Consider the following 16,728-nt stretch of genomic DNA (forward strand, 5'->3'; position numbering starts at 1 on the left):
GAAAAGAGCTTCTAAACGAGGCCAAAATGTGCAGCCCTCGGAGTTGAACTCTTCGGCGCATGATGGCGCTGATTACAACTGTGCTTGCGTGGGTCACATCACCACAATCAACGCAAAGCTGGACAAAATTTTATCATCACTAGACTCATTGGAATCCAGACTTACCGGTCTTGAAGTCAAACTTCATGAAGTTGTTGCCAAAACACAAACTCGACATTCCGAAACTGAAGACCTTAAATCGGCAATGTCAGAGGTGGAAAATTGGAGGAAGACCATCCTTCCGCACATCAACCGTCGCCACGATGACAACTACGATGAAATATCTGTCCTGAAGAACCAGATAGATGATCTTCAAAATCGTAGCCGACGCAACAATATCATCTTATATGGAATTCCAGAGGGTTCAGAGGGAGATCAACAATGCGAGAATTTCATGTCTGACTTCATCGCAGATCACATGCAGCTAGATGGTGGTCGAGACATAAAAATTGGAAGGGCCCACCGTACCCCTGGACGTCGCCCAACCGCTAGTTCCTCATCACGACCCCGGCCAATCCACTGCAAACTACTCCGCTCTGGGGATCGTGAGTACATCCTCAAAAATGCATCAAAATGTCTCCGAAATAAAACATTTAAGAAGTCCAAAGTTTTTATCACAGACGATGTCACTGAACGAGTTCGACACGCAAGAAAACGACTGAGGGAAAACGAGCCTCAGGAAATTCGTAACGACGACAGAGTGCATTTTGCGTACATTCCTTTCTCTCTTCCACCTGTAATTAAGTTCAAACTACACACGGGCGCATTCAAGACACATCGACCAGGGGACGAGATATCATTCCATTGATTCCAACTGTTACCCAACCTAACCACTCCACAGCTGAGTATTCTATGTATTTAACACCACTTCATTGATATCTCGCTACAACCATGAGTTTCAATCAGTTCAATTACTGTTATAATATGTTCAATGCCCCGTATTTTTGACCGCGTGAGGTTGCCCTCAAAAATATTTTTTTCACTTCCGGGGGTATAACTTTTAAAAGCGATTATCGTCTGCGGAGAGCAGAGCAGTGAGTTGTGTACACAGTTAGATTTAATATCGGCGTTCTGTCACTACTTCCTAGTCATTTCGGTGTGCGGTATGGCTTTTTGTCGCCTTTAAGGTGGATTCCCACTGCTGAATCGGTTATTCGGCTCAAACGTTGGCTAGCTTGAAGAAGATGAGCATCAACTAAAAAGGTAAACAAACAGTCAGTTCACGTTCAATGACGTGACTGACTGTCCATCCATCCATGTATTGTAACCTATCTTAGTATCTATCTTGGATTATCCTAAACTACATCATCATCGTGTGTTGGGTCTGTCCTTTCTCTATGGTGTGTGTGTGTGTGTGTTTGGAGGGGGTACTGCCTTGGGATTTCCTGCCTTGTCCTTATAACAAATTGATACAGAAATCTCTCCAATAAATACGCGAGACTGTACTTGAACTCTACACAACTCAACAGGAGTAAATTTATGTATGGTTGGTATGTGAACGAAAGATTAAACCCTAATAATAATACTGATATTAAGAAGGCATGGCACTGATTGTCAGGATAATTAATAATACACTCGTAGTCATACTATAGTGTTATTGTTTAATGTTAGTGTTAGGGCTGAGTGTTATATTTCATGCTGGGATTGCAGTATCTGAGTAGAATGTGTCTTCAAGGTAGTCATGGTAGTACAAGTACTGTATAGTAAAGAAATGCATTGGGGCAGTATTCACACTATACAAATCAGTTTATTGGAACAGCCATTTATACAGATTGGCAGGGACATGTTTGGATTTTAACTATACATTCTGAATCTTTTTGTTTCCTTTCAGAGTGAATGATAACATCAAAGGTGAAGAACTGCTCATTGACCAAATAGCATTAGCAAGAGGAATGCCCATGTTTGAGGGCACTTTAATTTACTAGTGACATGTTTTATGATACTTTCGAGATGCGATACTGTTGTGTGCCTTTGTGCCCAAATAAAACAACAATTAATAAGAATATAAAGTTCTATCGCATTCCAAAAGATAAAAAGTTGAGAAAGTGCTACGACATCGCTATAAGGAACAAACATTTGAAGGTAGATTCACCACATACTAGAATTTGTAGCCAACATTTTGAAGGTGGGAAGAGATTGAACAACACAGTCATTCCAACCATTTTTTTATGGACAAAGGAAAACAAACCAAGAAAACTACCCACTGTTAGACAATTGTCTTTAAAGACAGATACAGCAAAAACAATCCAAGTTTCTCTGTCGGATTTTGTGAAATCCACTGACATCGGAGTCCAAACCGAGAGGCAACAATGTGAGCGTGGTAACGAGATTGCCCAGCTGAAGAAAGAACTCGGTGAATGCCATATGAATTTAATGAAAACTCAATCAGAATTTGACCATAATCGCTATGTTAGCGTTAAGAGTAAGTTTTGCATTGAAAAATTTCGAGACTGTGACAGCGAAATTTGTTTCTACACTGGCTTTCCAGATTTTGACAGATTTGCAATTTGCTTTGAATACTTAAAGCCGTCTATCAAATGCTTGCCAACATGTACTTCTTTGGCCAGACAGAAACTGACTCCCATCAAACAGTTTTTCTTGGTAATGTGCAGACTGCGACTTGGTCTTCTCGAGAATGATTTGGCTGAAAGGTTTGGCATCAGCCAATCATCTGTATCCAAAATATTCTCAGGGTGGATTAATATGATGTACTTTGAGTTAAAGGAGATTGACATATGGCCTTCTCGAGAACGCATCAATGAAACAATGCCAGAATGTTTCAAGGCATCCTACCGCTCAACGAGAATAATCATTGATGCTACTGAAATCCAAATGGAGAAACCATCTGCACCAGACATGCAGTCTGTAACATTCTCAAACTACAAAAGTCGCAACACAGTGAAAGTTCTCATTGGCATTACCCCAAGTGGAGCAGTGTCTTTTGTTTCTGATCTCTTAACAGGTAAGCATGACTTTTGAAATAATTGTTTTTAAATTAAAAATATGCAGTGGCCGAACTTTGGCCTAATTAAAATTGGATTTAAAACATAAACGTGATGATATCAGAAGTCAATCTCCCTTCCCTTGTAGGTACTATAAATGTGTGTCTTTTGTAATTTTACAGTTGATTTACTTGGAGACACATCCATCTCGGCTCACCATTCACTATGTGTCTAAAATAAAACTGTGTTCAAAATGGAAACATAACGCCCCACTCGTTTCTCCAATTTTTAGTCCTTTCAAGGGCAAATTTTGCACAGCAAATATTTTACTTTTGTTTGCACATTTTAATAGCAAATGACAAATTTGGCTTTGCCATATGAGGGAAATTGTTCTATATAAAAATGTATTGTTTGTATTTGTGATGCAGGTTCAGTGTCCGATAAAGAGCTTACATCTTTATCTAACCTCCCAAGTAAACTGGAAACTGGTGATGGAGTCATGGCTGATAAGGGGTTTGACATCCAAGATTTGTTGGCGCCAGTTGGAGCAACATTGAACATTCCACCCTTTATGGAAGGAGGCCAGCAAATGTCTGTGCAAAATGTCATAAAAACGCGTAACATTGCATCTCTACGTATACACATTGAGAGATGCATGGAACAAATCAAGAACTTCCATATCTTTGACAGACCAATTCAAGTATCCACTTGCAGTATTGCAAATCAAATTGTCTTTGTTTGTGCATTACTTACAAATTTCAGAAGGCCGTTGCTAGTTTAAAGGGTTATTTGGTGAAAATTATTTGGTGTACTGGTTGAAAATTTAGTGTACTGGGTGCAAATTTATAAATTCCATTTCTTATGCTTGACAACCAGCGGCCTGTTCTGTGAGATAAAAACAGGAAGTCATTTTCACAAAAACAAAACCAATGCTTTAATTAAGAAGATCATACGTTTAATTTTGCCACTCTGACATCACATAAGTTCTCATGAGAAAAGTTGCACAAACTTCTATAGTGTCGAAACACCATCAGATTTGATTTAAAAAGGTAGTCAGTTGTACAGTAAAGTAAATATGACGTACCCAGTGGACTGGGCTTAATGGATATCAATCTACATACTGTATTAAATGTTCACTCTCGTCATTCCAGCTTGTCAAAGAGGTAAGGGTGCGTGTGGACACTGGACCATTTTATCTGTTGAAAGTAGGTTGTGGATTACATTGTGTGCATCCTTTTCTAAACAAGTTGGCTACAAGGGTGAACCTTAAATATTATTGTTCATTATTTATTTTATGACTATAATAATGTTGATTAAAATTGACTTAAAAACCATCAAATGACAAGGATCTATGTGTGAGTTAAATCAAACAAATACTGAACGCTTTTAATTTGTAACAATGTCACAGAATGTATTCCTTTGGTGACATTTGGACTTTTCTATTTCACCTTGTCATAATATTCCATGACATTGTACTCGTGCATCCATATTAACCTTCCTACTCTTGGTAAACTTTTCCAGTGCATTCTGATCAAGAGCATTCAACTTGCTGTACTGTGATTTTTCCCCTTTTACATGAACATGTATGAATTGCTAAATCCGTAAATAAACAACTTCAGGATCGTACCTGACCCTATGCAGCTTTTGGCAAGCATTACTTTCATTAGGCCTATACGTGTTATAGCATAATATTGTACATTGATCAGATTTCCTACTCTTCAATGTTTACATTTATTTTCTTGGTACATTTATATTGAAAACGTTCAGGACAAAGTGGAAAGCCAAGCTTCACACGCCCTGTTAGAATTTCAGGCACAACACTTTCAATGTAGAATGCCTTCAGTTTGGGAAAGATTATTCGTCTCCATTTGTTCTCATCAAACAGTATGCGTTCAACACGACTACCCATTTGCAGTTGCGCTTAGGAAATTACTCACCCTTTTCTTAGAGATCGCAAGTGAACTTTCTTCTGAACGTTATAACTTTTTGGTCGAGCTTAACCCCCCAACAGCGCATGCGCCAAATGAAAGCTCAGGATCTAAGCTTTCGAATGAGACCTCTTCTTGCGGTGAGATTGGACAATGGCATCACCGGAATTCTTGCGATCGAAATCTCACTGTAACAATTTTTGTCGGCTACAGTTTCGTGAAGCTGAGCTTCACGCTGCGTATACTCAAGTTCAGAATGCTATAAAATTTATATTAAATACACAAAAATAACGAAACTTTCACAACATATGCAACCTAAAAGTTTATTTTACTTCCATAAAAATTCACAGTCATAGCTCAAACAACAACAAAATTACAGCAATTCTAAAACGGCTATCTGTGTTGCCGATAGTCCGTATCCAGGTTTTGTTTGTGTGAGTGGTTGACCGGCCTACTCTTAAATTACTGCATCTCTAACGAATTGAGGAATGTCGAGTGAATTAAAAATTTTAAGTTATGCATACCATGTAAATAAGTAAATCACTGGCTTTCCAGCAACACCATTCTTATTTCCGTAGCTTATTCCAAACCGAAGTTATCCAGAAACGAAGAAAGTCATTAAGACAACGCCACGTCCATTTTTTTAACGATGTGTTTATTTAGATAATCGAATTTCATTATGATAGCGAGCGAGATGAGCGCGCGCGACGTAAACAGCCCACACACAGAGAAGATTCTCGACATAGTCATGAATAATTCATCCAGTAATACGCAGCCGGGTAGAACCAACTTCAGCCCATGGTACCAAACAATGGCGCTTCGCGCACAGGGCCCACAATGCAATGCAATGCAATGTCACACACGATGACTGTGCACAACGAACACCAACACGTTCGATTATTAGATGTTTTACCATTCGGACAACTCGACACCATGTTTACAAAGCTCATGTAAATTCACATGGAAGTTTACGTTGGATGTATGCCTACACCAACCATGGTTTAGAAGCCCTTTTCGTGAGGCATGTAAGCTCAAATTCACTAGGTAATAATACCCTTTAACTTCGTAGCTAGCTATAAAATAACATGTCAGCTTACGTGAATCATGCTTTTAAAAATTAAAACACTACTGAAAAAAATAAGAAATCTTTTTTTGTTCAGTTATTTTCAAAAAGCATGAAACGGCCTCGGCCCACCGTGTTGGCCTTTGTTTTATTTATTATTTTAAATGGTTGTATGGGAGGTACTCTTTGTAGACACAACAGAACACAACGTCCAAAGCTTCTCTTAAAATAGTGCTTGCTAAACTACCGTATGTTTTGAGATTGGAACTAGTTTTCGTCTCGGGAGACTTGCATTTTGTTTCAAGCATAAAACAAAGAATCAACGTTTTTAACAGTGCTGGTTTCTTACCGATACTGGTGCTGGGGGTATGGTAATAAACACGTTCAACATGCTATAAGGAAGCCTTCTACCGCATTTTTTTCCGGTGTAATTTTTTTTTTAATCTGTTGACATTGTATTTTTTTTGATGGGGACCAGAACATCATAACATGTTAATCTACTGTTAACAGTATGTAGATGACCCTTCTACTGGTAGATTGCCTTCATGGCTAAAAAAACAAGATTACTAAAAAGACTCACTGACAATAATAAAAGTAACAAAACAATTCACAAATGAATTTTTCATTTCTCTGTTTCCATGTATGTTATAATAAATTCAAATTATTCATTTGTATTCAATTTTTGTTTTTGTTTAGATGGTTTACTTGGCAAACTCACAAAGGATACACATCAAGCTGGTATAAACGCACCATCAAAATAATTTAAGTTTACATGTATACATGAACGTCTTGCAGTCTAACAAAAACAACAAGGAGTAGTTCTCGGCCTAATTGTTGTTACCTTGGCAAAGATTTAGTGGGGCACTACGTAAAATTTAGTTAGGCTGGTGATCTGTTTCTGCTAAGCAATACTATTTGTTGCTTAGCTTTGTTGTGCTTCCAGGCTTTATGAAATTAGGCCCAGCCCAGGTGATCTGCCTCTACAAGCCCAGGTGATCTGCCTCTACAAGCCGGGCTGATAGAGATTTTGAACAAGATTCATAAGTGTTCATGCCCCGTAATATTGGGGGTATGAGGGAAGAATTGTCCTGTACTGAAAGCGATACAACATTCACCAAAGATACAAAAGGCTATTCTGTTATATCAACAAGTCAATTTGAATCTCAATCAAAAAATTAACTCTTCTACAAGAACTAGTAGATGTGCATGTATTATCACACAAGTGCGAGTGGAATACAGAAAAATATAGCGCTTCTGCGTCCCATATCAAACGAGGTCAAAGGTTAAGTTGAGCTATGGGAGGCAGAACCGCTATTTCTTATTCCACGAGCACGCGTGTTATAGTGAATTTATCTTCAAGTTTCACGCAACGCACAAAGTTTAAATTTCAGAACATTATTTTGCGACGAAGCACACAAAGTTAAGAATGTAATTTTTGCACTGTCCATACACGGAGCGTGACGCATTGACACTTACAACACGCACTATACCACCTCCAGTTCAAGCATCTGATTGGTAGATTAGCACGTACTGGAATATAAAAACCTTAATGGTACATACCGGCTACTCTACTCTATTTTTAATTCATGACCGAGAGTCGTGTTCTCATTGGTCTTTTTATCATCACGTGCCAGGTGTTAAATTTGCTAATTGTAATTTTCCTTTGCTTCAAAGAATTGAATTATCTATGAAGTATAGTAAAACAAATAATGGTTTATTTCGGGTGACTAGTCGATATGAGCTCCCCTCGGTATTCGAACCATGTTACTCAAGGATTAATCCATTCCAGCATCAGAGTATAGACCCACTGCACAACACACAGCGTGCACACATGACCGAAAGTCGTGTTCACATTGGTCTTATTATCATCACGTGCCAGGTGTTAAATTTGCTAATTGTAATTTTCCCTTGCTCCAAAGAACTGAATTATGTATGAAGAATAGTAAAACACCATGGTTTATTTTGGGTGACCGAGCACCCCTCTGTAATGGAACCATGTTAATTTGTTTATCTTCCAGTACGCGCTAATCCACCAATCAGATGCTCAAACTCTTAGGGGGATAAAAACATATTATACTACAACCTCCGTTTTATATCGTACTTCCTCTGTTTTTATTACACAGTGTGTATCATAGGTCAATGCGTCACGCTCCGTATTACGGACAGTGCAAAAACTACATTCTTAACTTTGTGTGCGTGCATGCTGTTCGTCGCGAAATAATGTTCTGAAATTTTAAACTTTGTGCATTGCACAAGAGACCATAGATATCTATGCGTGAGTCTGGAAGATAAATTCGTTATCACAGGCGCGCTCGTGGCAACCAAGTTGTCAACTCTTAGAATAGCTCCTTCCTCCTTTGTGGAAGAATTTTAGTGAAAGAAATAGTTTATGTTAACTTTTAATTAGAAGATTTGCAGGAAAAAAAAAATAAAAAATTGCCAAGAGTTTTGCTTGATGGATATGGCTTGAAGCTTTTAATTCTACTTTGATACTTAGCAGAGTTCATAATAGGCCTGGACGACAAATGAAACTTACTACTCGGCTAGTCGCACCTCAAGTAGTTACGACACTAGTCGCAACTGATTTTTAATTCTCAAGATGCATTGTGGCAATGTGTGCTGAAAGGATTGTGTCAACTGATACATTTGGTTCACCAAATAGGTAGTCACAATTAATTGTTAAGTAGTCATGGCAGCACGTTTAACCGAGTCCATGTAGTTAGATAAAGGTTGTCGCGACTCCATTAATGATTTAACAGTCACGAGTACGACACAAGTCGCCCAGGCCTAGTTCATGAGTTTAATATGATCATGTTAAGGAGCAATTTGCTTTAAGAAAACAAGTGATGGGACCGAGATTTGAATACACATTCTGATGACTGATCCGCCAAAATTTGAATTTGATGCACTAGACGCGTCGGCTGAAATGCAACATAAGTAAATAGCATAGAAGGTGGTCAAAAATAATAAAATAGTTTCAAGCAAGGTGCAGTGTAACTAATGACTCTATAAGCTTACCACAAATAGAATTCACACCGGAGTCATGGTCCTATTACAGTTACTTACCCATTGAAAATAGAAGGTGGGAGTACAATAAATTGATTGAATTTTACAACAAATGTGCAGTATCAGCAACAATGGTACCAGGGACTCTAGAAACCTATTACCGTATACCAACTACACAGAGATAAGAAGTTGGTTGAGGAGCTAATTATTTGAAACCTTACCAGAAGAAGAGGAAGAAAGAAGAAAAAGAGGAAGAAACAAAGAGGAAGATGGGAGAAAAAGATGAAGGAAAAAAGAGGAAATGGGAGATGGGAGAAGTATTTGAAACCTTACCAAAGAAAGAAGAGGAAGAAGGAAGAAACAAAGAGCAAGATGGGAGAAAAAGATGAAGGAAAAAAGAGGAAATGGGAGATGGGAGAAGTATTTGAAACATTACCAGAGAAAGAGGACGGAAGAAAAAGAGGAAGAAACAAAGAGCAAGATGGGAGAAAAAGATGAAGGAAAAAAAGAGGAAATGGGAGATGGGAGAAGTATTTGAAACCTTACCAGAGAAAGAAGAGGAATAAGGAAGAAAGAGAGGAAGAAACAAAGAGCAAGATGGGAGAAAAAGATTAAGGAAAAAAGAGGAAATGGGAGATGGGAGAAGTATTTGAAACCTTACCAGAGAAAGAAGAGGAATAAGGAAGAAAAAGAGGAAGAAACAAAGAGCGAGATGGGAGAAAAAGATGAAGGAAAAAAGAGGAAATGGTAGATGGGAGAAGTATTTGAAACATTACCAGAGAGAGAAGAAGGAAGAAAGAGAGGAAGAAACAAAGAGCGAGATGGGAGAAAAAGATGAAGGAAAAAAGAGGAAATGGGAGATGGGAGAAGTATTTGAAACCTTACCAGAGAAAGAAGAGGAAGAAAAAGAGGAAGAAACAAAGGGGAAGATTAGAGAAAAAGGTGAAGGAAAAAAGAGGAAATGGGAGATGGGAAAAGTATCAATAACATTGATACTAATACCAAGGACTCTAAAAAATTACTAATCCCTTAATAAAACACACTAGGAATTATGAAAGTTACTTACAGGCACTGGAGACTGTTGGCAAGAAGTCCAAATATTGTTAGCATAAAAAAACACCTTGGTACTGAGCAATGGAGAGCTGTTAATAGTATAAAACAATGTGAGAAACGGCTCCCTCTGAAGCCTCATTTTTTTTTTTTAGGAAGGGGTTATTTCTCACTCAAAATTGACAGACTTCAGCTAAACTTTGCACTTGGCATCTGAAAGTACACACACAATTTGTGGAACGGGTTGTTTTTTCATTCATTATTCTCTTGTAACTTTGATGACCAAATTGAATCAAAATATTCACAGTTGTTTTGTAATGCATGTTGGGATACACCAAGTGAGATTACTGGTCTTTGTCCAGTGCCTTTGAAAGTAAAGAAGATAATGGAAATTACAAACCTGTATTAGTCCTAATAATAAGGTATACTTTGAATCTCTACATTAATGATTTCCTAAGTTAGTTACAAACTGAAGTGGCTACTTTCGTCGTTGTACTTTCTGCGCTGGGACTTTCTCTTGTGTGGGGCGGTTGCCGGGCTTCGGGACTGTTGGCTTTGGGCACGTTATATCTGCTCCCTCGTCGCTGCAGAACTCTCTAATTTTGTCGTACAAGTACCATTGTCGTTTCGCATCAAGTCCGGGTGGTGGTGTCTCCTCTTGAAGTTCAGCTGGCGGTAGCGAGTCAGGTGTTCGAAGGAGATTGTACTGCTTTTCTTCCCCGGATGGTCTCTTCGAAGCATATAAAACCCCAGTCTCCTCAGATGAAAACCTTCAGAAGTGAATAACAGACTGTTAATAATTAATTTAAACACTTGCAACGCGTAACTTTTTTTTCTTCAAAATTATATAGACTACTTTTGTAATTTTCTCTGCAGCCACTACCTTAGTAGTTTTAGAATTGGAAGTACAATTAGATAGGGAAATAAAAATAATTCCCAAGCAAACGGATACAAACAAAATGAGGGTTGGGTAGAGCCCCTCCCAGATATGTACTTTTTAGAATGTGTCACCCCTAAACAAAAAATGGAATTGACCAAAGACACCACAGTGTGCTGCATGTGAGTGTGTCCATTCACTTGTGCTCTATTTATAGTGATGACGGGTTACTCACTCTGGAGGTCCATTCTTGTGTCTGCCCAATATAGGTATGTGATAACTTATTTCTGTTTACTTAAGATAACATTCTTTTATTTCCATTGTTCACATTACCAATTAATTGAATTGACTGAAAGACCTCTTCTCAATTCCTTTTGACACTTAAATTTGAAACCTTCCTAATTTGATTTAGTTTGGGTGTCTCGGGACAAAAAAAACAGAGCTATGTTTAAAGGTGTACCATGAAGGAATGTATGAATTGTGTGATATACATGGTATAACATGGACTGAGTGGTTAGCAAAGTAAAAAGTAACTTTCAAGCATCTACATATTCCTACCCTATGGTGGCCCTGAAGGGACACAGCCAGTCTTGAATATTTTCGCGACGTCGTATATTTATTCACGACAAGTCGCGAATATTTTGGCGACGTCGCGAATATTTTCACGACTAGTCGCGAATATTTTTACGACGTCGTGAATAATTCTGGAATTGGAATATATTAGCGACTAGTCGAAAATATTTTTGTCAGTAGCTTGAGTGTGTAATTCTTACACGGCACGCGTAGAGAGCTAACTATGACGATTGATGCCACTCGGCTATGTGTATGGGGCCCCATGTTTTATGGTTTTATCCAGTAGAATTGTTATCGAAGTTCGAAAAAACAGTGTCTGATTTTCATCAATATTTCGGGGGTTTTCAAGGTTGAATTACTCCAAACCCAAATAATTCTGAATGCTAAAGGATTAATCTTTCAGTTAAACTTGGTGGGGGATTACGTGATGCGTTGCACCCTGCCGTGACGGAACGAACTCGCGTTTCAAATTGGAAATAACAACGCAAATTGCTCTAATATTTCAGGTAAAAATTGTCAAATTTATTGCTGAAATTGTCAATACATTATAATTAAACTTATCATTGGGTTGTTTGTAAAATTTACCTATTGTTGGTCTGACTACGCCGGGGTTAAAAATTGATGTTTTCATTTCGTGAAAATAGTTGTTTTAATGAGTGTGTGAGACGTCGCACTTTTAAAAGTAAATTTTTCTAGCGTTTATGTTTTTCAAAACGGGTCGTAAAATTTATAGTGTCAAGGTTATCGAAAATTACATATTATTTTGGACAGGAAGGTCGTATGATCATGATTTTTATTTTATTTAAAATGTTGAGATTTGCTTGTTGGGATTATTATCATAAACTCACAAATGAAATTTACTCGATATTCATCATTACGAAGGAGCGGGTGACATATAACGTTGTGTTTTTTTCTGAAGAGTGAAAGTGCCAACGTTTATTGCCTAGCATAGGATAGCCTACTCCTACTAAAGTACTAGTAAAACTATAACGTTAGGCCTAGGCCTACCGTTAGGGCCATACGTTAACGTTAGTTTTGTTTAAACAACCCACCATCGATTTGCAAGAGTCGGAATTCTCCTCCGGATCCATCATCGTACGGGGCAGCTTTTACTTAGTCTTACTAAGCCGTCTTGTGAATACAGTAATTACACACTCAAGCTACTGAAAAAATATTTGTGACTAGTCGTGAAAAAATTCGCGACGTCGCCAAAATATTCGCGACTTGTCGTGAATAAATTCACGACGTTGCAAAAATATTCACGACGTCGCAAACATATTCGCGACTTGTCGTGAATAAATTCGCGACGTCGCCAAAATATTCACAACGTCGCAAAAATATTCACGACTGGCTGTGTCCCTTCAGGGCCACCATACTACCCCCATGTTTCAATATCCATGAACAACAATGGAGCCTCCATAGCACAACGTTTCACTGTACTGTATGCTAACTACTACCTCCATGGCAAACATGTAGAGCAAGGACTTGCTTTCTTTTGTGTGTGTGTGAATCGCATGCATGAGTGGGTGGCTATCACTTGTCATCCCATGGGGTTATAAAGTTAAGTTGTTTTTTGTGTGTGTTTAAATAGGGCAGTATAGTTGGCCATCAGTTTGGAGGTAATATTTCTCATACAGTATCTCAGTATTGGCCTTACAGTGGGTAAGGTATTGTAATTGGGAAGTAAAGTGCTAATTCTACTTGTTTGTGTTTAAAGACTATTTAAAATGGGAGTTCTTTAGACAATACTCATTATATAGGCTTTAAATGGAGTGTTCCTTTTTGAGAAGATCTTGTAGATTTTCATTGTTAATGTAATCGCTTTAATTGGTTCACTGACAGAAATGCGTAAGCAGAGTACTGAGGAATTAAATATGGGGTAAACACTTACCGGAAATGCTGTAAACTCTTGATGCCGACAAGTGGCTTGAAGAACCTCCCAAGAAAGGTCTGCCAGTCATAAGATGGGCAGAGACTTCCTGCGACTCGGTGCCAACTAGTTGTGGCTTGTTCAATCGGCTTGCTGTACTCTGGAGGGTCATCTGCGCTATATCGTCTAGGGTTGACACTTCTGTGCGGCGGTACTTCTGCTTAAGAAGGCCAAAACACCAATCCGGACTGAATTTGGTGTGACCAGCTACCATAAAGTTGAGAGAGACGTCCTTGTGAAGTCCATTTAGAGTTCTACAGAGAAGATAGTAAAGCATGTACCTGTTTTTGTTCTGTCCTGAGCAGTTGTCGCAGTGTAGACGAAGATTCTCTTCGCCTAGTCCATGGTTTGTGAAAAAGTGATGCAAGTAGCTGATAATGGCGTTGCTCCCTTTCGTTGACGCCATCCCTTCATCGATGAGGTAGTTCACTTGTACAGGCATTCCCCTGCAGCAGACTCCAAAGATGCCGCATTTTCTTGGAGTCATGAAGTACATCGGCCCTGGCTGGAGAGGCTTTGATGGATAGTGAATCTGCTGGGCGAAATCAAAAGAATAGTGCATTGTAAACTTCCTGGAGCACGGCGGGTTAGGGATATCTAGCGAGAAGTCTCCACTTGCAATGATGACTTTAGCATCAGCAACCTGTTCCTTGTAAGACTCGCGCTCTTCCTTGACATGTTGAAGGTGTGCCTCCTGCTTCTGCAATGTTGCGCTCTTCCTTGCTTCTTCGCAGTTGACGGTCCTGTTGATGAGGTTGTTGTTCTTCTGGCACTCCCAGCAGAGGTCAGACATCGGTGGACAACACACAATTTGTGGACATAGTTGTTTCCAAAGCTTCTTGAAGGTGGAGAGTGCTGCTGCCCTTAAGCCTAAACAGCAAGAAACAACTATCATCTTAGCAGAAACCATGGGAAATTAAAATTGGAACTAATGTTCTTTAAGTCAAAGGCAAGTCAAATACATTTTTGAATTCGAGTGTTTTTCTAAAAAGAATGACAACATTTTTTTTATCGGAGCTTCAACAAACAAATTTCTGACCAATTCTTTTTCTTCAAATTCATTGGCTGCTCACTTTACTCTCCACCTGTACGAGTAAAATTTAAAACCCGGAAGTTATTTCGTTGCACCTTGGGTTAAAATGCAGGCAATTTTATTTAGATGGGGCCCCACCATTTTTTTTCCTTTCTAAAACAACCCTGGCATTATGAATGGTTTTGTGTACTTTTTTTCTAGCACAAAAAGCCCAATGTCCACAAATTTGCATTCAACTTTATACACAGTTTGAAGATAATGATGGTAGAAAGCTTCCCGTAAAATATTTACAGTGTTTGAGAAATGAATAAAATAAGTCAGTAATGGTAAAAACTACCAAAACTAGTTAATAAATTTTTCATGCTAAAACTGAGACAAGTAATTTGTGACATAGATTTACTCATTTCGCAAAAACCACATCATCTAAGCAAGAAATACCTTAAGGGCAGCTTTAATTCCTATATTTATTTTGTTTGGCCTACCCAATTTTTCCATAGCTGGCTTGTAGTAGTCCCTCCAAATGCTGGCTTTCGAGTTCGTTGATGGCAGAAGACGAAGATCTGCTCTCTTGAATCCAGCGACACGACCAGGAAGAAGAAGTGCGTTCACCTCTGCAAAGTTGTCGATGAACTGGAAGACTCGTTTCGCATCCTCGTAGCTCAACACTCTCTTACACTCAACTCGACCACCAGACTTCTTACGCCGTGGAGTAAGCCCTTGCTCCCGGTACCATTGTTGCACTGCACTTACCTTATTCTTGCTGATGCTAAAAATAATATACAAATAAGACAATTTTAAGGCTTTTCTAATTGCTTTTTTTTCCTCATCAATTCCAAAATACTTCAAAAAGTGTCACCTCACACTCACAGGGCTTTTTATATATAAAAAAATCACATTGTACTCACACATGAAGGAAACGAAAGGTCTTGGTGCAAACCCTCTTGCTTCTGATGTAGTAGACATTACGGGATCTCTTGCGCTCTTTACTGACATCTTTGGGCTTGAAGTAGTTTACTGTTTCGCTCATATTCATCGACGTATGGAAGATCCCCAGCAGTATCAAGTCTTTTTCTCCTGAACAAACAGACAATGCCAATAATCAGCCAAACATACTGAAGCATCATGATACAATAAGGTAATTTAAACGATGAAAAAAAAAAAAGGGAACCAACTAGTATTGATAATTCAAATAGACACAGACAAATCACTTAGGCCTCATTAATAAACTGATAGGCCTATTATAGGGATACTCTTATAGTTCATAAAAAACTCATCTACGAGTACGAGGTTGTTTCTTATCGTTTCTGCCAGTGCCACTTTACCACTACTTGTAAGTTGTACTATTACGTGTTTAGTGACGACACTATAGCACACTGCACTAGTTTGTATAGCAAAACAAACACATAATGAAGTTATAGAAAAATCCCTTCAAAGCTTGATAATAAGCCCAGTTCATACTCCTGCAAATGCGAATTTGACTTGAATTTAACGACACAGCTCTATGTCAACGTTCGTATCGCATTTTCATTCGCAGGAAGTATGAACTGGGCTATTATAGGCCTACTAGGAGTATAAGCTTGTTTTTTAATTGTATACTATTGTCCCAATCAATGAGAAAACCAGAGCACTTAACACTAATGTTATTTTAATGATAATGGTACAACTACAATGCACCACACCATAATTCTTTTTTCAATAAACTAACTAAACTAGTTATAGTAGCCCGCCCCCATTGAATTATTATTTGTACCACTTAGGTTAGGGCCTACTGTCCATGCAGAAGCAATAAGAATAGATTGACACTGATAATAATGGAATTGTACTGTCGAGCACAGGTCATCCATACTGACTGTTCATGCCGTTTCCCCAGTACAGTAGTCCTAAATAAAATGCATTTCCTAACCATGCTAACTAACCATGTAGGTTCAAGTTCAACAATTCAACCCCATTACCACATCCACGATTTTTTAAATAATGCTTGATGGTACTGTACCTTCTGTCAATCCCTGCGCCTGTAACCTCGTTTTGGATTACAACGCTGATGCTATGCATAAATATTAAGACAGGCGTATTGTAACCCACATAGAATCTAGGTGGTGATGGTGAGATATTGAAAAATTTGATGACTTTTTACAGTACCTGTCCCAGCTGTCAAGTGACTAAGCGGTATTCTTTTGCAGTAAGCAGTTGCTCTAAGTTTCCCACTTATTTTCGCATGTTAAATCTAGCTAGACTTTAGTCGGGCACCAGGGTGTCATGTGTAGGCCTGGGCAGATTATTCGGATGT

At 38.6% G+C, this 16,728-nt stretch overlaps 2 protein-coding genes across 2 annotated transcripts; one reads left to right on the forward strand and one right to left on the reverse strand.

Annotated features, from left to right (window-relative positions):
• Positions 1–1,077: 1,077 nt before the first annotated feature.
• On the forward strand, positions 1,078–4,537 carry LOC117299465. The gene is made up of 3 exons (XM_033783003.1): positions 1,078–1,242; positions 1,871–3,001; positions 3,410–4,537. The coding sequence occupies exons 2-3, from the start codon at positions 1,969–1,971 to the stop codon at positions 3,760–3,762; spliced, it is 1,386 nt and encodes a 461-aa protein (XP_033638894.1). The 5' UTR covers positions 1,078–1,242; positions 1,871–1,968; the 3' UTR covers positions 3,763–4,537.
• A 5,824-nt stretch (positions 4,538–10,361) lies between these two features.
• Positions 10,362–16,445, reverse strand: LOC117299440. Its single transcript, XM_033782977.1, has 5 exons — positions 16,435–16,445; positions 15,347–15,515; positions 14,924–15,207; positions 13,370–14,278; positions 10,362–10,798 (listed from the first exon to the last, which is right to left on the reverse strand). The coding sequence occupies exons 2-5, from the start codon at positions 15,472–15,474 to the stop codon at positions 10,593–10,595; spliced, it is 1,527 nt and encodes a 508-aa protein (XP_033638868.1). The 5' UTR covers positions 15,475–15,515; positions 16,435–16,445; the 3' UTR covers positions 10,362–10,592.
• Positions 16,446–16,728: the final 283 nt, after the last annotated feature.

This window comes from Asterias rubens, chromosome 14, assembly GCF_902459465.1.
Source record: "Asterias rubens chromosome 14, eAstRub1.3, whole genome shotgun sequence".
NCBI classification, from domain to species: domain Eukaryota; kingdom Metazoa; phylum Echinodermata; class Asteroidea; order Forcipulatida; family Asteriidae; genus Asterias; species Asterias rubens.

Coding starts and splice junctions, on each gene's coding strand:
- LOC117299440 (XM_033782977.1), bottom strand. CDS start 15,474: ATGAATATGAGCGAAACAGTAAACTACTTCAAGCCCAAAGATGTCAGT. Junction 15,208..15,346: donor ACCTTTCGTTTCCTTCATGT/GTGAGTACAATG, acceptor TATTATTTTTAG/CATCAGCAAGAATAAGGTAA. Junction 10,799..13,369: donor AAGAGTTTACAGCATTTCCG/GTAAGTGTTTAC, acceptor TCACTTCTGAAG/GTTTTCATCTGAGGAGACTG.
- LOC117299465 (XM_033783003.1), top strand. CDS start 1,969: ATGTTTTATGATACTTTCGAGATGCGATACTGTTGTGTGCCTTTGTGC. Junction 3,002..3,409: donor TGTTTCTGATCTCTTAACAG/GTAAGCATGACT, acceptor TTTGTGATGCAG/GTTCAGTGTCCGATAAAGAG.